The sequence below is a fragment of the Somniosus microcephalus genome, chromosome 11, assembly GCF_052327205.1.
Source record: "Somniosus microcephalus isolate GS21.2 chromosome 11, FLI_Smic_1.0, whole genome shotgun sequence".
Taxonomy (NCBI): Eukaryota; Metazoa; Chordata; class Chondrichthyes; order Squaliformes; family Somniosidae; genus Somniosus; species Somniosus microcephalus.
Window position 1 is genome coordinate 6980466 of NC_140997.1, and position 24240 is coordinate 7004705.

Genomic DNA, 24240 nt, shown 5'->3' on the forward strand with positions numbered 1-24240 from the left:
TGACCACCCAACTTCCTTTTCTGGCTCCAATGTTCGCTTTCCTCAGGTACTGTCCCCCTCTCCCTCAAATCTGCCGTCATCACCCCTCTCCTCAAAAACCAACCCTTGACCCCTCTGTCCTTGCAGACTACCACTCCATCTCCAACCTCCCTTTCCTCTCCAAAGTCCTTGTACGTGTTATCGCCTCCCAAATCCATGCCCATCTTTCCTGGAACTCCATGTTTGAATCCCTCTAATCAGGTTTCCGCCCTTGCCACAGTACCGAAACGGCTCTCATCAAAGTCACAAATGACATCCTTTGTGACTGTGAAAAAGGTAAACTATCCCTCCTCGTCCTGTCTGCAGCCTTTGACACGGTTGACCACTCCATCCTTCTCCAATGCCTCTCCACCGTCGTCCAGCTGGGTGGGACTGCACTCGCCTGGTTCCATTCTTATCTATCTAATCGTAGCCAGAGAATCACCTGCAACGGCTTCTCTTCCCGCTCCCACATCGTTGCCTCTGGTGTCCCCAGAGGATCTATCCTTGGCCCCCTCCTATTTCTCATCTATATGCTGCCCCTTGGAGACATCATCTGTAAACACAGCGTCAGTTTCCACATGTACGCTGACGACACCCAGCTCTACCTCACCACCACTTCTCTCGACCCCTCCACGGTCTCTAAATTGTCAGACTGCTTGTCAGACATCCAGTTCTGGATGAACAGAAATTTTCTCTAATTAAATATTGGGACGACCGAAGCCATTGTTTTCGGTTCCCGCCACAAACTCCGTTCCCGAGCCACTGACTCCATCCCTCTCCCTCACATCTGTCTGAGGCTGAACCACACTGTTCGCAACCTTGGTGTCATATTTGACCCTGAAATGAGCTTCCGACCACATATCCGCAGCATCACTAAGACCGCCTACTTCCACCTCCGTAACATCGCCCGTCTCCGCCCTTGCCTCAGCTCATCCACTGCTGAAACCCTCATCCATGCCTTTGTTACCTCTAGACTTGACTATTCCAACGCACTCCTGGCTGGCCTCCCACATTCCACCCTACGTAAACTTGAGGTCATCCAAAACTCAGCTGCCCGTGTCCTAACTCGCACCGAGTCCCGTTCGCCCATCACCCCCTGTGCTCGCTGACCTACATTGGCTCCCTGTTAAGCAGCGCCTCAATTTCAAAATTCTCATCCTTGTTTTCAAATCCCTCCGTGGCCTCGCCCCTCCCTATCTCTGTAATCTCCTCCAGCCCCACACCCCCCCGAGATATCTGCGCTCCTCTAATTCTGGCCTCTTGAGCATCCCTGATTATAATCGCTCCACCATTGGTGGCCGTGCCTTCAGCTGCCTGGGCCCTAAGCTCTGGAATTCCCTCCCTAAACCTCTCCGCCTCTCTTTCCTCCTTTAAGATGCTCCTTAAAACTTACTTCTTTGACCAAGCTTTTGGTCACCTGCCCTAATTTCTCCTTATGCGGCTCGGTGTCAAGTTTTTTGTCTTATAATACTCCTGTGCAGCGCCTTGGGACGTTTTACTACGTTAAAGGCGCTATATAAATACAAGTTGTTGTTTCTCCATATCCCTGCAAATTTTTCCCCTTCAAGTCTTCATTGAATTCCCTTTTGAAAGTTACTATTGAATCTGCTCCCACCGCCCTTTCAGGCAGTGCGTTCCAGATCACAACAACTCGCTGTGTGAAAAGATTCTCATCTCCCCTCCGGTTCTTTTGCCGATTATATTAAATCTGTGCCCTCTGGTTACCGACCATCCTGACACTGGAAACAGTTTCTCCCTGTCTGCACTCCTCAAAACCCTTCATAATTTTTAACACCTCAATTAAATCTCCCCTTAACCTTCTCTGCTGTAAGGGGAACAACCCCAGCTTCTCTAATCTCTCTATATTCTCTAATATAACATGTTATGTTAGAAAAAAACTTTCAAAAGATACACAGGGGAAATCCACCGTGTTGTATCAATGGGACCCAGACAGGTTCCTGGTTTAATCCTGAAGTCAACTGACCCCAGCTAGAGGAGGGGCGAGTGTGTAGTAGAATTAGTTTCTACGCCCGAGCTACTCTGGAGGTTTGGCGGGAGGGGTTGGTAGGACGAGGAGAATCGATCAGAGTTCCTATTTGCGATTGAATATCCACTGACTCATGGTGTTCCCGCTGGATGAAGACTCGACTGAGCTTGGCTGCGACGCCCTCCGAGTCGAATAGCCCGACCACACGGGCCGGCGTGTGAAGAATGGGAGCTTGGGCGGGGCACGGCAAGGTGGCCGACCCACTCCAGCCCCGGGAAGAGTCAGCATCTGCAGAAGAGGGGCGAAGGAGACAATCGAAAGGGGGGGAAGGGGGTAAATGAAACCTGGCCCTCTGAGACTGATCCTGACAGAGGTGCCCCTGTTTCCAACGCTCCTCATTGCCCCTAAAAGACCAGTGGTGACCAGTAAACCCGTAGGTCGTCCTTTTAAAAAAAAACTTATGGATTTCTGCTCCTGCCCTAACCGAACTCTCCACATGAAAGGAAAAACCCTGTCGTCTTAAAAGTTCGTAATTTGTGCCTTCACATTCCCTCCACTCAGCTCTCAGTGAATGATCAGAGATCGCTCACTGCTACCCCCTGCTGTTTGACTCTCGGCTTTACAACAAGCTTCTTAAAGAATGTTACAGAACAGAAGACCCGTGATCCCTCTCTCTGAAAGAGTTTGTCCCGTTCCGCCTTAGTCCCGTTCACCCATCACCTCCGTGCTCGCTGACCTACACTGGCTCCCAGTCCCATCACCTCCGTGCTCGCTGACCTACACTGGCTCCCAGTCCCATCACCTCCGTGCTCGCTGACCTACACTAGCTCCCAGTCCCATCACCTCCGTGCTCGCTGACCTACACTAGCTCCCAGTCCCATCACCTCCGTGCTCGCTGACCTACACTAGCTCCCAGTCCCATCACCTCCGTGCTCGCTGACCTACACTAGCTCCCAGTCCCATCACCTCCGTGCTCGCTGACCTACACTAGCTCCCAGTCCCATCACCTCCGTGCTCGCTGACCTACACTGGCTCCCAGTCCCATCACCTCCGTGCTCGCTGACCGACACTAGCTCCCAGTCCCATCACCTCCGTGCTCGCTGACCTACACTAGCTCCCAGTCCCATCACCTCCGTGCTCGCTGACCTACACTAGCTCCCAGTCCCATCACCTCCGTGCTCGCTGACCTACACTAGCTTCCAGTCCCATCACCTCCGTGCTCGCTGACCTACACTAGCTCCCAGTCCCATCACCTCCGTGCTCGCTGACCTACACTAGCTCCCAGTCCCATCACCTCCGTGCTCGCTGACCTACACTGGCTCCCAGTCCCATCACCTCTGTGCTCGCTGACCTACACTAGCTCCCAGTCCCATCACCTCCGTGCTCGCTGACCGACACTGGCTCCCAGTCCCATCACCTCCGTGCTCGCTGACCTACACTAGCTCCCAGTCCCATCACCTCCGTGCTCGCTGACCTACACTAGCTCCCAGTCCCATCACCTCCGTGCTCGCTGACCTACACTAGCTCCCAGTCCCATCACCTCCGTGCTCGCTGACCTACACTGGCTCCCAGTCCCATCACCTCCGTGCTCGCTGACCTACACTAGCTCCCAGTCCCATCACCTCCGTGCTCGCTGACCGACACTAGCTCCCAGTCCCATCACCTCCGTGCTCGCTGACCTACACTAGCTCCCAGTCCCATCACCTCCGTGCTCGCTGACCTACACTAGCTCCCAGTCCCATCACCTCCGTGCTCGCTGACCTACACTGGCTCCCAGTCCCATCACCTCCGTGCTTGCTGACCTACACTAGCTCCCAGTCCCATCACCTCCGTGCTCGCTGACCGACACTGGCTCCCAGTCCCATCACCTCCATGCTCGCTGACCTACACTAGCTCCCAGTCCCATCACCTCCGTGCTCGCTGACCTACACTAGCTCCCAGTCCCATCACCTCCGTGCTCGCTGACCTACACTAGCTCCCAGTCCCATCACCTCCGTGCTCGCTGACCGACACTGGCTCCCAGTCCCATCACCTCCGTGCTCGCTGACCTACACTGGCTCCCAGTCCGGCAACGCCTCAATTTTAAAATTCTCATCCTTGGAGTTCAAAGCCCTCCATGGCCTCGCCCCTCCCTGTCTCTAACATCCACCAGCCCTACAACCCTCTGAGATCTCTGCGCTCCCACAATTCTGGCCTCTTGCATAGCCCTCATTTTAATCGCTCCACCATTGGCGGCCGTGCCTTCAGCTGCCTGGGCCCCAAGTTCTGAAATTCCCTCCCTAAACCTCTCCGGCTCTCTCGCCTCCTTTAAGAAGCTCCTTAAAACTGACCTCTTTGACCAAGCTTTTGGTCACCTGTCCTAATGTCTCATGTGGCTCGGGCCAATTATTGCCTGGTGACGCTGCTATGAAGCGCCTTGGGGCCTTTTACTGCGTTAAAGGTGCTATGTAAATGCACGTTGTTGGTTTTGAAAGGAGGGTGAGCAGGAGACGGGTACTAAATGTTATTGCGTAGTTAGTGGAAGCACCAGGCTTCCCATCAGCACCCCCCGGGGCCGTGATTGCTCACCGACAGATTGCGAGTTGAATGCAGCGACGATCTGTGTGCTCGCCATGGCCTCCAGCCGGTTCTTCAGCGCCTCCAGGTGAACGCATTTCTCGGAATAATCCGGTGTGTCCACCAGCATCGCCAGGCTGTTCTGCATACTGGTCAGCTTGGCCGAGATGGTCTCGACATCCTGCAAGGAGCAAACTGATTCCATCACTGGACGGCACGTGTAAAGAGCAGGCACCCCAAGCCCAGGGCAGTAACTCTGCCCCCACCCACAGAGCAGGCACCCCAAGCCCAGGGCAGTAACTCTGCCCCCACCCACAGAGCAGGCACCCCAAGCCCAGGGCAGTAACTCTGCCCCCACCCACAGAGCAGGCACCCCAAGCCCAGGGCAGTAACTCTGCCCCCACCCACAGAGCAGGCACCCCAAGCCCAGGGCAGTAACTCTGCCCCCACCCACAGAGCAGGCACCCCAAGCCCAGGGCAGTAACTCTGCCCCCACCCACAGAGCAGGCACCCCAAGCCCAGGGCAGTAACTCTGCCCCCACCCACAGAGCAGGCACCCCAAGCCCAGGGCAGTAACTCTGCCCCCACCCACAGAGCAGACACCCCAAGCCCAGGGCAGTAACTCTGCCCCCACCCACAGAGCAGGCACCCCAAGCCCAGGGCAGTAACTCTGCCCCCACCCACAGAGCAGGCACCCCAAGCCCAGGGCAGTAACTCTGCCCCCACCCACAGAGCAGACACCCCAAGCCCAGGGCAGTAACTCTGCCCCCACCCACAGAGCAGGCACCCCAAGCCCAGGGCAGTAACTCTGCCCCCACCCACAGAGCAGGCACCACAAGCCCAGGGCAGTAACTCTGCCCCCACCCACAGAGCAGGCACCCCAAGCCCAGGGCAGTAACTCTGCCCCCACCCACAGAGCAGGCACCCCAAGCCCAGGGCAGTAACTCTGCCCCCACCCACAGAGCAGACACCCCAAGCCCAGGGCAGTAACTCTGCCCCCACCCACAGAGCAGGCACCCCAAGCCCAGGGCAGTAACTCTGCCCCCACCCACAGAGCAGGCACCCCAAGCCCAGGGCAGTAACTCTGCCCCCACCCACAGAGCAGGCACCCTAAGCCCAGGGCAGTAACTCTGCCCCCACCCACAGAGCAGGCACCCCAAGCCCAGGGCAGTAACTCTGCCCCCACCCACAGAGCAGACACCCCAAGCCCAGGGCAGTAACTCTGCCCCCACCCACAGAGCAGACACCCTAAGCCCAGGGCAGTAACTCTGCCCCCACCCACAGAGCAGACACCCCAAGCCCAGGGCAGTAACTCTGCCCCCACCCACAGAGCAGACACCCCAAGCCCAGGGCAGTAACTCTGCCCCCACCCACAGAGCAGGCACCCCAAGCCCAGGGCAGTAACTCTGCCCCCACCCACAGAGCAGGCACCCTAAGCCCAGGGCAGTAACTCTGCCCCCACCCACAGAGCAGACACCCCAAGCCCAAGGCAGACACCCTCCCCCACAGAGCAGACACCCCAAGCCCAAGGCAGACATCCCCCCCCACAGAGCAGACACACCCCACCCCCACCCCCCCCCCACCCCACAGAGCAGCTAAGGCAGTGGCACATGGTAAACCAGGGCTCCCGATCCGGTTACTGCGGCACAGTTTTTAACAGCAGTTGTACCCCCAGCTTTTCTTTGGCCGTTATTGTTTTGTGGGAACTCAGCGACCTCTGGCCTCCCAAACAAGTCAATGTTTTTCATGGGTTGGCCTACAGAGTGCGGGTCAGCGGGCTTCTCAACCATGATGGTCTTCGCAACTGAGTTCGAGCCCATCCTAACCTGACGCATGTGCGCGCACAAACTCGCAGTTCCACCAGCCCTGGCTGATTTTACTTGCTCCCCAACCCCCAATTCTGACATTTCCTACACAACGGAGATCACATACCAAGGCTCGGAACTGGCCCCTTCCTACTCTGTACAACACAGGGCAGTGCATGTACCAATTAACGTCTCATCTGAAAGATGGCACCTCCGACAGTGCAGCACTCCCTCAGACTCCAGAGTGGGACTTGAACTCACGACCTTCGGACTCAAGAGGCGAGGTTGCTACCCACTGAGCTACGGCTGACACCCAACCCATTGACGGCGAAGTGTTTTGGGATGTCTTTCCATCGGTGCTTGGAGCAGAGACCAGGAATTCACACCATGAGGAACCTGAAGCCACATGGGATCACAGCACAGCAAGCTGCCAACACCATGCAATGTGCCCACAATCCCCGCCAGCGCAGGACTCGAACACTCTCCGCTCCTACCTGCGTCTTCAGCGTTTCCTCAATGTCGGCACTGAGCGTGCTCCACTTGTCGGCCTCCTGCAGTGCCTCCGACGCTGCCTGCATCCGCGACTTCACTTCATCGATCTCGACCAAAACCTGCAGCACACGGCGACAAAACAAACACAAGGTGATCGTCGGAAAGAGCAGGAGGAGCCCGGCTGGTTATTCGCTGGCCAGTATCTCTTTCTAACGGCTCCTCCCACGTGGGTGTTGACTCACCTCACCAAAGGCACCAGAGAAGGAGAAAGATTCACAAGGACGATCCCAGAACCGAGAGGTTATAACTATCAGGAAAGATTGAAGAGGCTGGGGTTTATTTCTCTAGAAAAGAGAAGACTGAGGGGTGACCTGATGGAGGTTTAAAGTTATGAAAGGGTTTGATTGGATAGACATGGAGAAGATATTTCCACTTGTGGGCGAGACCAGAACTATGGGCCATAAATATAAGACAGACACTAATAAATCCAATAGGGAATTCAGGAGCAACTTCTTTACCCAGTGAGTGGTGAGAATGTGGAACTCGCTGCCACAGGGAGTGGTTGAAGCGAATAGCATCGATGCATTTATGGGGAGGCTGGATAAACACATGAGGGAGAAGGGAATAGAGGGCTACGTTGATGGGGTGAGGTGAAGAGGGGTGGGAGGAGGCTCGTGTGGAGCATCAACACCGGCACGGAGCAGTGGGGCCGAATGGCCTGTTTCTGTGCAGTACGTTCTATGCAACTGTCAGCGATCATGAAACAGATGTGAGTGCTACTCACTGAGCCAAGCCGATTCAGTTCAACCAACATAGCAAAAAAAATCAGATTATCTGGTCATTATCACATTGCTGTTTGTGGGAGCTTGCTGTGCGCAAATTGGCTGCCGCGTTTCCCACATTACAACAGTGACTACACTTCAAAAGCACTTCATTGGCTGTAAAGCGCTTCGAGACGTCCGGCGGTCGTGAAAGGCGCTATAGAAATGCAAGTCTTTCTTTAATGCGGAAGTAGAATTTACGTATTTGAAAAGAAACGAACAGAAGATTTGTTGCATTCCAAGAACCATAAACATGCATCATTGAGCAAGAATGCAACCAATCCAGCCCCGAATTATTCAGCATCCTTACCTGCATGGACTGGGCCGTGTCCTGTTCAAATTTCCGAATATCTTCCTTGACCAGGATCATTTGCTCCTTGAGGAAGGAAGCTTCCTGTTTCAGGGCCTCCACATCTCGAAGTGCCCTGGGCATGTTCTGTAGAGCCTGATGGCTGGTCTCTGAGAGCGAGCGAGAGAGTGTAAAGGGAGAGAGATCGCACGCACGTTACACAACCACACATCCTGCAACCTGCACTAACTGAGATCGCACCCCGACACACTCCCGGGGACCCCCTGTAAATACCGACACACTCCCGGGGCCCCCCCTGTAAATACCGACACACTCCCGGGGACCCCCTGTAAATACCGACACACTCCCGGGGACCCCCTGTAAATACCGACACACTCCCGGGGTCCCCCTGTAAACACTGACACACTCCCGGGGACCCCCTGTAAACACTGACACACTCCCGGGGACCCCCTGTAAATACCGACACACTCCCGGGGCCCCCCCTGTAAATACCGACACACTCCCGGGGACCCCCTGTAAATACCGACACACTCCCGGGGCCCCCCCTGTAAATACCGACACACTCCCGGGGCCCCCCCTGTAAATACCGACACACTCCCGGGGACCCCCTGTAAATACCGACACACTCCCGGGGCCCCCCCTGTAAATACCGACACACTCCCGGGGACCCCCTGTAAATACCGACACACTCCCGGGGCCCCCCCTGTAAATACCGACACACTCCCGGGGACCCCCTGTAAATACCGACACACTCCCGGGGACCCCCTGTAAATACTGACACACTCCCGGGGACCCCCTGTAAATACCGACACACTCCCGGGGCCCCCCCTGTAAATACCGACACACTCCCGGGGAACCCCTGTAAATACCGACACACTCCCGGGGACCCCCCCTGTAAATACCGACACACTCCCAGAGAACCCCTGTAAACACCGACACACTCCCGGGGACCCCCTGTAAATACCGACACACTCCCGGGGCCCCCCCTGTAAATACCGACACACTCCCGGTGACCCCCTGTAAATACTGACACACTCCCGGGGACCCCCTGTAAATACCGACACACTCCCGGGGCCCCCCCTGTAAATACCGACAAACTCCCGGTGACCCCCTGTAAATACTGACACACTCCCGGGGACCCCCTGTAAATACCGACACACTCCCGGGGACCCCCGTAAATACCGACACACTCCCGAGGACCCCCGTAAATACCGACACGCTCCCGGGGAACCCCGTAAATACCGACACACTCCCGGGGACCCCCTGTAAATACCGACACACTCCCAGTGACTCCCTGTAAATACCGACACACTCCCGGGGACCCCCGTAAATACCGACACACTCTCGGGGACCCCCTGTAAATACCGACACACTCCCGAGGACCCCCGTAAATACCGACACGCTCCCGGGGAACCCCGTAAATACCGACACACTCCCAGAGACCCCCTGTAAATACCGACACACTCCCGGGGCCCCCCCTGTAAATACCGACACACTCCCAGAGACCCCCTGTAAATAACGACACACTCCCGGGGACCCCCTGTAAATACCGACACACTCCCGGGGACCCGTGAATACCGACACACTCCCAGGGACCCGTGTAAATACCGACACACTCCCGGGGACCCCCTGTAAATACCGACACACTTCCGGGGACCCCCTGTAAATACCGACACACTCCCGGGGACCCCCTGTAAATACCGACACACTCCCGGGGACCCCCTGTAAATACCGACACACTCCCGGGGACCCGTGAATACCGACACACTCCCGGGGACCTGTGTAAATACCGACACACTCCCAGGGACCCCCTGTAAATACCGACACACTCCCGGGGACCCCCGTAAATACCGACACACTCTCGGGACCCCCTGTAAATACCGACACTCCCGGGGACCCCCTGTAAATACCGACACGCTCCTGGGGAACCCCGTAAATATCGACACACTCCCGGGAACCCCCTGTAAATACCGACACACTCCCGGGGCCCCCCCTGTAAATACCGACACACTCCCAGAGACCCCCTGTAAATACCGACACACTCCCGGGGACCCCCTGTAAATACCGACACATTCCCGGGGACCCCCTGTAAATACCGACACATTCCCGGGGACCCCCTGTAAATACCGACACACTCCGCCCGGGGACCCCCTGTAAATACTGACACACTCCCTGGGACCCCCTGTAAATACTGACACACTCCCAGGGACCCCCTGTAAACACTGACACACTCCCGGGGACCCCCTGTAAATACTGACACACTCCCAGGGACCCCCTGTAAATACTGACACACTCCTGGGGACCCCATGTAAATACTGACACACTCCCGGGGACCCCCTGTAAATACTGACACACTCCCAGGGACCCCCTGTAAACACTGACACACTCCCGGGGACCCCCTGTAAATACTGACACACTCCCAGGGACCCCCTGTAAATACTGACACACTCCTGGGGACCCCATGTAAATACTGACACACTCCCGGGGACCCCCTGTAAATACTGGCACTTTCGGGCACCCCCCTGTAAAACATGCCCAGATAAAGAGCGACACACACCTTCGATCGCATTGTTCACCTCCTGAATGAACAGCTGCAGCTTCATCACCAGGGTGGCAGCGTGACTGTCCACCTTCCGAGGGCCCTCCTTCTGAACCGTCTTGAAAGCCCCATTCACCCAGTCCTTCACATCAAAGTTGTCGTCCAGGAATTTCGAGAAATCCATTCTTTGAGGGTAAAAAAAAAAAAGACTCTAGTCTCTTTCCGTGGGAACGCACCTTATCTCAGCGATGTCCCAACCATTCAACGTTGTGCGTGTCTAAGAGCAAACATATATGTCAGTGCGAGGATTTATACGGTGGAGAAAGCTGGAACCAAACAGCCAATGGAAAAACAGCAATCAACGTCTCGAGCCTTCGCGGAGGGCCAACAGTTTGAAACACTGACTGCAGTTTATTTCCACAAAGCTACCTGACCTGCTGAGCGTTTCCAGAATTATTATTTCCATATTTAGGAACAGGAGGAGGCCATTCAGCCCCTCCAGCCTGTTCAGTCATTCAATCAGATCATGGCTGATCTGTATCCTAACTCCATCCACCCGCCTTGGTTCCATATCCCTTAATACACTTGCCGAACAAAAACCTATCGATCTCAGATAATTATAACCTCTCAGTTCTGGTACCCTGCTAAATGGAAGTGGATGAATATTTCAGAAAGAATAAATTAAAGGGGACGAAAATACTTGCATTTCTACAGCGCCTTTCCCGACCCCGGGACTTCCCAAACGCTTTACAGCCAATTTGCGCACAGCAAGCTCCCAGAAGCAGCAATGTGATAATGGCCAGATAATCTGCTTTAGTGATGTTGGTTGAGGGATAAATATCGGCCAGGACATCAGATATAACTCCCCTGCTCTTCTTCGAAATAGTGCCATGGGATATTTTACGTCCACCTGAGAGGGCAGGTTTAACGTCTCATCCTAAAGACGGTGCCTCCTACAATGTGGCGCTCCCTCAGTACTGACCCTCCGACAGTGCGGCGCTCCCTCAGTACTGCCCCTCCTACAATGTGGCGCTCCCTCAGTACTGCCCCTCCGACAGTGCGCGCTCCCTCAGTACTGCCCCTCCGACAGTGCGGCGCTCCCTCAGTACTGCCCCTCCGACAGTGCGGCGCTCCCTCGGTACTGCCCCTCCGACAGTGCGGCGCTCCCTCAGTACTGCCCCTCCGACAGTGCGGCGCTCCCTCAGTACTGCCCCTCCTACAATGTGGCGCTCCCTCAGTACTGCCCCTCCGACAGTGCGGCGCTCCCTCAGTACTGCCCCTCCGACAGTGCGCGCTCCCTCAGTACTGCCCCTCCGACAGTGCGCGCTCCCTCAGTACTGCCCCTCCGACAGTGCGGCGCTCCCTCAGTACTGCCCCTCCGACAGTGCGGCGCTCCCTCAGTACTGCCCCTCCGACAGTGCGGCGCTCCCTCAGTACTGCCCCTCCGACAGTGCGGCGCTCCCTCAGTACTGCCCCTCCGACAGTGCGGCTCTCCCTCAGTACTGATCCTCCGACAGTGCGGCGCTCCCTCAGTACTGCCCCTCCGACAGTGCGCGCTCCCTCAGTACTGCCCCTCCGACAGTGCGCGCTCCCTCAGTACTGCCCCTCCGACAGTGCGCGCTCCCTCAGTACTGCCCCTCCGACAGTGCGCGCTCCCTCGGTACTGCCCCTCCGACAGTGCGGCGCTCCCTCAGTACTGCCCCTCCGACAGTGCGGCGCTCCCTCAGTACTGCCCCTCCGACAGTGCGCCCCTCCAACAGTGCGGCGCTCCCTCAGTACTGCCCCTCCAACAGTGCGCTCCTCCGACAGTGCAGCGCTCGCTCAGTGCTGCGCTCCCTCAGTACTGCCCCTCCGACAGTGCGGCGCTCCCTCAGTACTGCCCCTCCGACAGTGCGGCGCTCCCTCAGTACTGCCCCTCCGACAGTGCGGCGCTCCCTCGGTACTGCCCCTCCGACAGTGCGGCGCTCTCTCGGTACTGCCCCTCCGGCGCTCCCTCAGTACCTCAGGCTCCGCTCCCTCAGTACCTCAGGCTCCGCTCCCTCCTGCAGGCCCCGCCGCGCGACAACCGCAAACCGCAGGTCGGGCCCGGCCGGCAGCTGTCGCGCAAAAAAAAACGCCCGCCTTAAAGTGGCCGGTGGAACCGCGCGGCCGCCATCTTGGTGAGGGCGAAGTGCCCCGTGACTGGGACGCGTCCTGCGGAGATTGGCCCTGGGTCAAAGGGCAGGGGGCAGCACTCAGGCCTCTTCTTTCCCCCAAAATTACTGGGCCAAGTGAGGGGTCAGCGGCCCAGCACGTCACAGGAAAGAACAAACTGGTATTTATATAGAAAAACAAGACTATTTGGTAAATCAGAAATGAATTTGAAGTCTTGAGGTTTGCTGATGTGCTTATCATCATAGAAAAGAAAGACTTGCATTTCTCCAGCGTCTTTCACGAGCTCAGGACGTCCCAAAGCACTTTACAGCCAATGAAGTATTTTTTGAAGTGTAGTCACTTGTTGTAATGTGGGAAACATGGCATCCAATTTGTGCACAGCAAGCTCCCACAAACAGCAATGTGATAATGACCAGATCATCTGTTTTTAGCGATGTTGATTGGCCCCAGGACACCGGGGATAACTCCCCCCTGCTCTTCTTAGAAACAGTGGCCGTGGGATCTTTTACACCCACCTGAGAGGGCAGATGGGGCCCTCGGTTTAACGCCTACTCCAAAAGACGGCCCCTCCGACAGTGCCGCACTCCCCCAGCACTGCACTGAAATGTCAACCTAGATTTTTGTGCTCAAGTGCTGAAGGAAAAAAATTTGCAGGACTACGACGAAAGGGACTAGCTGAACTGCTCTTGCAGAGAGCCGGCAACAGCTTGACGGGCCAAATGGCCTTTTTCTGTGCTGTAATCATTCTATGATTCGAAGTGTCTGGAGTGGGACTTGAACCCACAACCTTCTGACTCGCAGGTGAGAGTGCTACCAACAGAGCCACAGCTGACACCTATTTATATATATATATATTAAAAAAATAGCAATACACTTCAAAAGTACTTCATTGGCTGTAAAGGGCTTTGGGGCGTTTGGTGGTCGTGAAAGGCGCTATAGAAATGCAAGTCTTTCAGGACTTCCCAAAGCGATTCACAGCCAAATATGTACATGTGAAGTGTAGGTATCGGTGTGGGGGAATGCAGCACAGCAAAATCCCCCCAAAAATCTTCAGAACACTTTGCCAGCGAGTAGTGGAAGGCAGGTCTCCAAACACTGATTCCCACCCTGGCCACCTGCCAGGCGCTGTTAGAGCTCAAGTGCCTTCCACTGCCCCAGAATAGGGAGCAAGAGCAGGAACCAGGAGCGCTGGCTGATTTCCAGCTCTAGATCAGAGAAAGTCAGTCAATGGCAGCACCTCCCACCTGTTGTCTCAGCTGGGATGGACACAACCCTGGGACCTTCTGGTCTGTGCAGTTTAGTTCCACATCATAGAATGCTACAGCACAGAAGGAGGCTGTTTGGCCCATCGTACTTGTGCTGGCTCATTGAAAGAGCTCTCCAATTAATCCCACACCGCCCCCTGCTCTTTCCCCATCGCCCTGTAAATTTTTCCTTTTCCAAATATTTATCCAATTCCCTTTTGAAAGCTACACGGAATCTGCTTCCACCGTCCCTTTCAGGCAGCGCCTTCCCAGATCACAACAGCATGAGGCAGCGATGGGGCTCTTGGCTAGATAGTGCATTAGAATGTTGAAACAGTCACTGCCCAGCCTCGCACACTAAGCATCTCCCAGCTGCCAGTGTGGACACACACTGCTGGCAGTCTGGACCCGGAGACTGTGCAGGAGGAGAAAGTACAAAAACAAACTGAAGAGTTTAAAAGATTTATTTTACTGCTCTCACAACAGATAGAAATACTAAAAAAGTCTTTGAGACCAGTACATCAAAGTAAATAACACTAACAGTTCACATAACTTAAAGTGCGTTGTCTGTGGCTCTGTTATCGCATACTGCCCAAGTACCAGTAACAGAAGGAGCACATACTCACCCCCTCATTTTAACAACCTATATTTATATAGCGCCTTTAACATAGTAAGACATCCCAAGGTGCTTCACAGGAGCATTATCAGTCAATAAATTGACACCAAGCCAAAGAGGCTATTAGGATAGGTGTCCAAAAGCTTGGTCAAAGAGGTAGGTTTTAAGGAGCGTCTTAAAGAAGGAACAGGTTGGGTGATTGGGCAGATGCAGTATAATGTGGATAAATGCGAGGTTATCCACTTTGGTGGCAAAAACAGGAAGGCAGATTATCTGAACAGCAATAGATTGGGAGAAGAGAAAGTGCAATGAGACCTGGGTGTCCTTGTGCACCAGTCGCTGAAGGTAAGCATGCAGGTGCAGCAGGCGGTTAAAAAGGCAAATGGTATGTTGGCCTTCGTAGCGAGAGGATTCGAGTACAGGAACAAGGATGTCTTGTTGCAGTTGTACAGGACCTTGGTGAGACCACACCTTGAGTATTGTGTGCAGTTTTGGTCGCCTTATCTGAGGAAGGATGTTCTTGCCATGGATGGAGTGCAGTGAAGATTCACCAGACTGATACCTGGGATGGCAGGAATGACGTATGAGGAGAGATTGGGTCGATTGGGCTTATACTCGCTGGAGTCTAGAAGAATGAGAGGGGATCTCATTGAAACTTATAAAATTCTAACAGGACTGGACAGACTAGATGCAGGAAGGATGTTCCCGATGGTCGGGGAGTCCAGAACCAGGGGTCACAGTCTAAGGATAAGGGGTAAGCCATTTAGGACAGAGATGAGGAGGAATTTCTTCACCCAGGGAGTGGTGAACCTGTGGAATTCTCTACCACAGAAGGCAGTTGAGGCCAATTCATTAAATATATTCAAGAAGGAGTTAGATATATTTCTTAAGGCTAAAGGGATCAAGGGATATGGGGAGAAGGCAGGGACAGGGTACTGAGTTTGGATGATCAGCCATGATCTCATTGAATGGCGGAGCAGGCTCGAGGGACCAAATGGCTGACTCCTGCTCCTATCTTCTATGTTTCTATGGAAAGAGGTCGCGAGCCGGGGAGGTTTAGGGAGGGAATTCCAGAGCTTAGGACTTAGACTGCTGAAGGCACGGCTGCCAATGGTGGAGCGATTAAAAAAGGGGATGCTCAAGAGGCCAGAATTGGAGGAACGCAGAGTTTTTTCCTCTAAGGCTCTCTGTTATAACATTCTCTCTGTTACACCCCACACCCTCAGAGACAGACAGTGAACCTTCTGCACCGTACAATGAAAAAAAAGTCAACATTTATTGAAAGAAAAGAGTTAATATAAAACTGAAAGTGTAAAAATATTAACATTGGATTGACGTGCCAGATATTAGCAGTCGCACACCTGCCAAATTTAACAGAATTATAATCATCAATAATCAAAGCAGAACCGCAGTGATTCCCGCCCTCTCCCACTTTATTAATGTATCAGTAAGGAGCATCGTCCTCAGTTCGTGCCCCTACAGATTCCAAACACGTCCCTCCCCCTCTCCCCACCCACCCCTGTGAATTGGCCTACAATCCAGTGCACAAATCACACACTTTGCAGTCTGGAAATAACACTCAAAGCCTCAACACACCTGTCTGCAAGGAGTGGGCAAAGGAATTTATTACACAGCACCCGAGGACCTCCGGTACATCCCAGAGAGCCTATGAAATTACTTTAAAGTGCAGTCACTATTGTTAGGCAAAAACATCGGCCATCGCACACAGCAAGATCCAACAATCAGTGTTGATTGAGAGGGGAATATTGGCCTAAGACACCAGGGAGAACTCCTTGCTCTCCTTTCAAACAGTGGCCACGGGATCTTTTACATCCACCAGACGGAACCTCGGTTTAACGTCTCATCCGAAAGACGGCACCTCTGACAGTGCAGCACTCCCTCAGCACTGCACTGGAGTGTCAGCCTAGCTTTATGTGCTCAAGTCTCTAGAGTGGGACTTGAACCCACAACCTTCTGACTCAGAGGCGAGAGCGCTGCCCAGAGCCCCGGCTGACGTATATTAGAATAGAATTATTATACTTTATTGGGTAATCTCCAGGCTTAGACCTTTTAAATAATCAGTCGGAGTGTATGTTTATACACAAGTGTGATTTTACATCATCTGGATTGTAAGGTCATTGAAAATGTCTGATAAACCTACACAGGTCTAAAGTTTGAGGGGTACATTATTGCATTTTCTAAAATTACAAAAATATAAATATACTTTGATTGTATTTGCAAGACTAGTTTCTTTCCTTAAACATTGATTTCTTTGACTATTTCCAAGAACTTGCTTCCACTTTTTGTAAATTGGCTCTCAGCTCAAAGGTGGCCGCGCAGAATGTCCAGAGGGTATTTTCAGTGGCACCAGGTCTGCTGAACTTTTGCTTTCCCTCCGCAAGTTCATTTCTTCAGTCGAGGGAGTTGGGCTACAGCCACCCCACCGAGAACGGGGCACCATTTCAATTAGGCACTCGGGAAGGGCGTTACTCTCCGCTGCACACTGAGTAACGCAAGCGCAGAGAAAATTAAACCCACGGGACAACCGGTCAGTGTATTAAAAATAAGCCCACACTGTGGCGCTGTTGGGCCTCTCGGTGTCATTGACCAATCCTATTCACGACGTGTGCTGGAGACACCTAGGGGCCGATTGTGATTACTGCACCACACTCGGATAATTCACTGTCGGGGCAAAGTACTCAAGGATGCGGAAGAGGTTCGAGGGGTTGAATGGCCTACTCCTGTTCCTATGTACTCCCCTTCCCCCAGCATTAACTTCTCCGGTCTCAGCACGACAGTTGTTGACGTGCGGTGGGTTATACATGTCGGGGACGCTCATTGCCTGGGATCTCAATCTAGCCCAAATTCCAACGAGATTATTGCCAAGCCTCCAAGGTGCAAAGCGTGGGGGGTGGGGGAGCAATATTGGGATTTGGAGCTGGAAATAAAGAGAGACCACATCCTCCTCGCCTCGCTTCGAGTGGTTGTGTTTGTGGTGGGAGTCCAATTCTGGATCCCTGGGTTAGAAGTGATTGCAGTGAAGATATTTACAGTGTGCTTTGTGAGCTAGTGACATCTACTGGCAGAACATGAAAGCTCCAACACCCCAAACACTGATGTCTGTGCAAGTTTCTACTGCTTGCATCTTCCGAGCATTGGCTGGATGGAACGGCTACCGTGCGTTGACCCATTTGAGCATCTAATCAAACGGAACACAGCAACTCACTGGTGAGGGGCGAGTTGTCTCAAAGCTCCACAGGGGAGGGTCAGGAAACATGAGTGTTGCTGGTGTAATGGGGCAAACTCACGACATCAGGGCTGGTGCAACCGGCAAACTTTACACACTCGAACCAGTAAGGGTTCTTAACAACTGGGGGTCCCCCCCCCCAAATACTTAGTGGGTAAATGGCACTTAACAGTGTGGCACAGTGCCACACAGAACAAAAGGTACAACTGGGGTGTGAGAGCGGTCCTCTACCTGTTGATGCTGGGCGTGCGGTATAACTGTGGGGAGTGAGAACGCCCCCTATCTGTTGATGCTGGGTGTGCAGTATAACTGTGGGGAGTGAGAACGCCCCCTATCTGTTGATGCTGGGTGTGCAGTATAACTGTGGGGAGTGAGAACACCCCCTATCTGTTGACGCTGGGTGTGCAGTGCAGTATAACTGTGGGGAGTGAGAACGCCCCCTACCTGTTGATGCTGGGCGTGCAGTATAACTGGGGAGTGAGAACGCCCCCTATCTGTTGACGCTGAGCGTGCAGTATAACTGTGGGGAGTGAGAACGCCCCCTATCTGTTGACGCTGGGCGTGTGATATTAATAACCAGGGCTCTTTATTTGCTCTGGGCACCAATTCTATAGAAAGGGGCGTGAAGGAGAATTAACGTGGCAAAATTAGGGTTCCACCCTTCGAACCCCACAGCGTGTCCAGATCTGCCTGGAGTTGCGACATTTCCTTGAGAGAATAAAACCATCCCGACAATGGTCGATCACTGCCCGGAGTGGAATCCAATATAATTCATGGGAATTCGGTGGCACTTTTGTAAAGAGAAACGGCGATGATCCTTCATGTTTTGGGGGTTGAGCCCCCCCCGGGCGCTGTGTCCTTCTGTGATCCTCCTTCACACTGGTCCCGCTCACTGCTCACAGACTGCCCCAGGTCTCCACAGCTGGGAACTCAGTGACCTCGCCAACCTCTGTGAAGGGCTGTTCAGCCAAGGTGTAGAGCAGCTTGTAACGCAAGCGAACCTTCACCTGAAAACGAACACAACACAGGCGGCACACAAATGAATAAAAATATCCACACACTCTAGGGTTGCCAACTCTCCAGGCTGTCCTGGAGTCTCCCGGAGTGAGGGATTCAATCTCCAGGACGCTGCTGCCAGCAATTCTCAGGAGAAAAATCATAGGGCCGTTAAAAAAAAAAAGTATGATTTCATTTTCTTTGAACACTTTCGTTTATTAGTAATATAAATATTGGAGATGGGAAAAGGCTCTTTGCCTGGCAGTCAAGCATCATCCAATCGGGTAACAGAGAGTCTGTTCGCTTTCCAATTGGCTTGGGGAGGCGGGGCACCGGGAGGATGGTCCAATGGGTGTGGGGAGGCGGGGCACCGCGAGGATGGTCCAATGGGTGTGGGGAGGCGGGGCATCGCGGGGATGGTCCAATGGGTGTGGGGAGGCGGGGCACCGCGAGGATGGAGTGTTGGGCAGCCAATGTCAAGAGGGTGGGGCGGTTGGACCTCCAGGAATATGTCCGCCCAGAGTTGGGAACGCTGACAGTAAGTTGACCCCTCACCTTTACATTGACCTCGGCCACCAGACCCCGGGCTGCTTGTAGTGCAACCGGCGATGAAGCACAATTTGTTGTTTCTTCTGGAGAGGAGGAAAAGGGACCAAAGGAAAGGGAAAGAGTTTGTTAAATCGTTTCTTCAGATCAGCAGAAACGGATCCAACTTCGCAGCAGAGGTTCTGGGCCGGGAGGAGGTCAGGATTGTCTCGGAGTCTCCATTAACTGAAGATTAATCTCCTGGACACTGAGGAGGGAGAAAAATCACCGGGGCGATAAACAAATATTGGAGATGGGGGGGAAATGCCAATGATAGTCCAGAAAAGTCCAATCAATCGGCTAAGGAAAAGGCTGTTCATTTTTCATGCATTGGTAATAATTGTGGATGCATTGGTAATAATTTTCCAAAACTCCCTGGACTCAGCAAAGGTCCCGGCAGATTGGAAAACTGCTAATGTAACACCCTTATTTAAAAAGGGTAGTAGGCAGAAAGCTGGAAACTATAGACCTGTTAGCCTAACATCTGTGGTTGGTAAAATTTTGGAGTCCATTATTAAGGAGACAGTAACAGGACATTTGGATAAACATAATTTAATAGGACAAACTCAGCATGGTTTCATGAAGGGGAAGTCATGTTTGACAAATTTGCTCGAGTTCTTTGAGGAAGTAACATACAGGGTGGATAAAGGGGAACCAGTGGACGTAGTGTATTTAGACTTCCAAAAGGCATTTGACAAGGTGCCACACAAAAGATTATTGCTCAAGATAAAAAAATCACGGGATTGGGGGTAATATTCTGGCATGGATAGAGGATTGGCTATCTAACAGAAAGCAGAGAGTTGGGATAAATGGTTCATTCTCAGACTGGCAATCAGTAACTAGTGGTGTTCCGCAGGGGTCAGTGCTGGGTCCCCAACTCTTTACAATCTATATTAACGATTTGGAGGAGGGGACCGAGTGTAACATATCAAAGTTTGCAGATGATACAAAGATGGGAGGGAAAGTAGTGAGTGAGGAGGACATAAAAAACCTGCAAAGTGACATAGACAGGCTAAGTAAGTGGGCAGAGATTTGGCAGATGGAATACAATACTGGAAAGTGTGAGGTTATGCACTTTGGCAGGAAAAAATCAAAGAGCAAGTTATTATCTTAATGGCAAGAAACTGGAAAGTACTGTAGTACAAAGGGATCTGGGGGTCCTGGTGCACGAAACTCAAAAAGTTAGTATGCAGGTGCAGCAAGTGATCAAGAAGGCCAATGGAATGTTGGCTTTTATTGCTAGGGGGATAGAATATAAAAACAGGGAGGTATTGCTGCAGTTATGCAAGGTATTGGTGAGACCGCACCTGGAATACTGCATACAGTTTTGGTGTCCATACTTAAGAAAAGACATACTTGCTCTCGAGTCAGTACAAAGAAGGTTCACTCGGTTAATCCCGGGGATGAGGGGGTGGTCATATGAGGAGAGGTTGAGTAGATTGGGACTCTACTCATTGGAGTTCAGAAGAATGAGAGGCGATCTTATTTGAAACATATAAGATTGTGAAGGGGCTTGATCGGGTGGATGCGGTGAGGATGTTCCCAATGATGGGTGAAACTAGAACTAGGGGGCATAATCTTAAAATAAGGGGCTGCTCTTTCAAAACTATGAGGAGAAACTTCTTCACTCAGAGGGTGGTAGGTTTGTGGAATTTGCTGCCCCAGAAAGCTGTGGAAGCTAATAAATTTAAAACAGAAATAGATAGTTTCCTAGAAGTAAAGGGAATTAAGGGTTACGGGGAGCGGGCAGGAAATTGGACATGAGTCTAGGTTCGGAATGGTCATGGCCCTGTGGGTAGCGGAGCGGGCCCAGGGGCCGTGTAGCCTGGTTCTGCTCCTACTTCGTGTGTTCTAATTCTGTGTTAGATTTCAGGAGATGGTTCTATTCCTGTTCCTGGCTGGGGTGGAGATCGCCTTTACAGAAGGTAAGTACTGTAGAAAATATAGGGACAGAGTGATCTCCTGGAAGAGTTTCGATCGCCGAGATGGGTCGGAGAGGAATTTCCCAGATTTTTTCTCCCAAATTGGCCACTGGGTTTTTTATCTGGTTTTGCGCCTCTCCCGGGAGATCACATGGGTTCGGGTGGGATGGAGGGTGATAGAAGATTTGAGGTTAGGATCAGATCAGCCATGATCTTATTTAATGGTGGAGCAGGCTCGAGGGGCCGATTGGCCTACTCCTGCTCCTATTTCTTATGTTCTTATGGCATAGGGGCGATCGATGGCGGCGATCGCGGGGCGTGGCGAGGTTGGGGGTATGGGCGATCGATGGCGCCGATCGCGGGGTGTGACGAGGTCGGGGGGTACGGGCGATCGATGGCGGGGCGTGGCGAGGTCGGGGGTACGGGCGATCGATGGCAGCGATCGCGGGGCGTGGTGAGGTCGGGGGGTACGAGCGATCGATGGCGGGGTTCGCAGGGCGTGGCGAGGTCGGGGGGTACGAGCGATCGATGGCGGGGTTCGCAGGGCGTGGCGAGGTCGGAGGGTACGAGCGATCGATGGCGGGGTACACGGGGCATGGCGAGGTCGGGGTACAGGCGATCGATGGCGGGGTCCGCGGGGCGTGGCGAGGTCGGGGGTACGGGCGATCGATGGCGGGGTTCGCAGGGCGTGGCGAGGTCGGAGGGTACGAGCGATCGATGGCGGGGTTCGCAGGGCGTGGCGAGGTCGGAGGGTACGAGCGATCGATGGCGGGGTTCGCAGGGCGTGGCGAGGTCGGGGGGTACGAGCGATCGATGGCGGGGTTCGCAGGGCGTGGCGAGGTCGGAGGGTACGAGCGATCGATGGCGGGGTACACGGGGCATGGCGAGGTCGGGGTACAGGCGATCGATGGCGGGGTCCGCGGGGCGTGGCGAGGTCGGGGGTACGGGCGATCGATGGCGGGGTTCGCGGGGCATGGCGAGGTCGGGGGGTACAGTTGACGTGATGTAACCTCCCAGAATACGTCCAATCAGAGTTGGCGACACTAGTTAGGAGCAACGATTTTATTTATTGAATGCAGGATGTCCGTCCAAATCCCTTACCTTCTGGGGGTTGGCAAGGAGCATGACCTGTGAGACGACGGGAGGTGGCAGGACGGGATTGAACGCAGGAAGCTCCGTGCCGGAGGCGGGCTGCAGCTTCACCCTCATCACCTGGAAACAAACACATACCCAGAGCTGTGAGTTCATGGCCGCGACTCCTCCAACACAACGCCCGATTCTGCAGCACCGTGAGGGCTCACTGCGCTGTGGAAATGGAGCAGAGCCTCCCTCAGAAACAAGGCACAGGGGAAGCTCACATCACCAACAGTCCTTTCAGGTTACACTGGGTTGTGATTTATGTGAGTGAAGCCTGGCCTTTATCACACACACACAAACACACAGAAACATAGAAGATAGGAGCAGGAGTAGGCCATTCGGCCCCTCGAGCCTGCTCCGCCATTCAATGAGATCATGGCTGATCATCCAAACTCAGTACCCTGTCCCTGCCTTCTCCCCATATCCCTTGATCCCTTTAGCCTTAAGAAATATATCTAACTCCTTCTTGAATATATTTAATGAATTGGCCTCAACTGCCCTCTGTGGCAGAGAATTCCACAGGTTCACCACTCTCTGGGTGAAGAAATTCCTCCTCATCTCTGTCCTAAATGGCTTACCCCTTATCCTTAGACTGTGACCCCTGGTTCTGGACTCCCCGACCATCGGGAACATCCTTCCAGCATCTAGTCTGTCCAGTCCTGTTAGAATTTTATAAGTTTCAATGAGATCCCCTCTCATTCTGCTAAACGCCAGCGAGTACAAGCCCAATCGACCCAATCTCTCCTCATACGTCATTCCTGCCATCCTAGGTATCAGTCTGGTGAATCTTCGCTGCACTCCCTCCATGGCAAGAACATCCTTCCTCAGATAAGGCGACCAAAACTGCACACAATACTCAAGGTGTGGTCTCACCAAGGCCCTGTACAACTGCAGCAAGACATCCTTGTTCCTGTACTCAAACCCTCTCGCTACGAAGGCCAACTTACCATTTCCCTTCTTAACCGCCTGCTGCACCTGCATGCTTACCTTCAGCGACTGGTGCACAAGGACACCCAGGTCTCGGTGCACTTCCCCTTCTCCCAATCTATTGCCATTCAGATAATAATCTGCCTTCCTGTTTTTGACACCAAAGTGGATAACCTCGCATTTATCCACATTATACTGCATCTGCCATGCATCTGTCCAATCACCCAACCTGTCCAAATCATCCTGGAGTTTCTCGGCATCCTCCTCACAGCACACACGCCCACCCAGCTTTGTGTTGTCTGCAAACTTGGAGATATTACATCTAGTTCCCTCGTCTAGATCATTAATATATATTGTGAATAGCTGGGGTCCTAGGACCGATCCCTGCGGTACCCCACTAGTCACTGCCTGCCACTCAGAAAAAGACCCATTTATTCCAACTCTTTGCTTCCTGTCTGCCAACCAGTTCTCTATCCACGTCAGTACCTTGCCCTCAATTCCATGTGCCTTAATGTTACACGCTAATCTCTCTTGCGGGACCGTATCGAACGCCTTCTGAACGTCTAAATACACCACATGGTCAGACACAGACACACAGACACACACGTGTGAGCCATGAGCAGCCTTACCCTCGGGACTGCAGCTTGGAAGAGGATGCTCTTTATGGGCGTTGGCGATGAGCTGAGCAGAGAGATGACGACGACCAACAGATCCGGCCTCCCAATGGGAGGGGCTTTGGCAAAGTGGAAGAGGACTTGGAGGCCCCGCCTGTCGAAGGCTGTGACGGGCGGAACGCTACCTGCGGGATTAATGGGGGAAGGAAATGATGCGGGTTGGACTAGAGAGAATAGAAACAACCGGCATCCCGCCCTGCTCTGTGC

The 24240-nt window shown here is 53.4% G+C and overlaps 2 protein-coding genes across 6 annotated transcripts in view; both read right to left on the reverse strand.

Moving 5' to 3' along the window:
- cog7 (component of oligomeric golgi complex 7) overlaps window positions 1-12706 on the reverse strand; it is a 59894-nt gene extending 47188 nt beyond the window's left edge. The window contains exons 1-5 of one of the 4 annotated variants that reach the window (XM_086000068.1): window positions 12556-12706; window positions 10550-10808; window positions 7993-8141; window positions 6864-6980; window positions 4577-4745 (exon numbers count right to left, since the gene is read on the reverse strand). In XM_086000068.1, coding sequence (XP_085856194.1) covers window positions 4577-4745; window positions 6864-6980; window positions 7993-8141; window positions 10550-10715 — 601 coding nt within the window. In that variant the 5' untranslated portion in view covers window positions 10716-10808; window positions 12556-12706. Of the gene's footprint in view, window positions 1-4576; window positions 4746-6863; window positions 6981-7992; window positions 8142-10549; window positions 10809-12532 lie in introns of all 4 variants that reach the window. The other 3 variants (XM_086000072.1, XM_086000070.1, XM_086000069.1) reach the window with 3 other exon arrangements.
- A 1671-nt stretch (window positions 12707-14377) lies between these two features.
- Window positions 14378-24240, reverse strand: part of LOC147110273 (ADP-ribosylation factor-binding protein GGA1-like) — a 38944-nt gene continuing 29081 nt past the window's right edge. Inside the window, exons 15-18 of one of the 2 annotated variants that reach the window (XM_086000074.1) lie at window positions 23989-24154; window positions 22397-22507; window positions 19344-19420; window positions 18675-18799 (exon numbers count right to left, since the gene is read on the reverse strand). In XM_086000074.1, coding sequence (XP_085856200.1) covers window positions 19346-19420; window positions 22397-22507; window positions 23989-24154 — 352 coding nt within the window. In that variant the 3' untranslated portion in view covers window positions 18675-18799; window positions 19344-19345. Of the gene's footprint in view, window positions 18800-19343; window positions 19421-22396; window positions 22508-23988; window positions 24155-24240 lie in introns of both variants that reach the window. The other variant, XM_086000073.1, reaches the window with a different exon arrangement.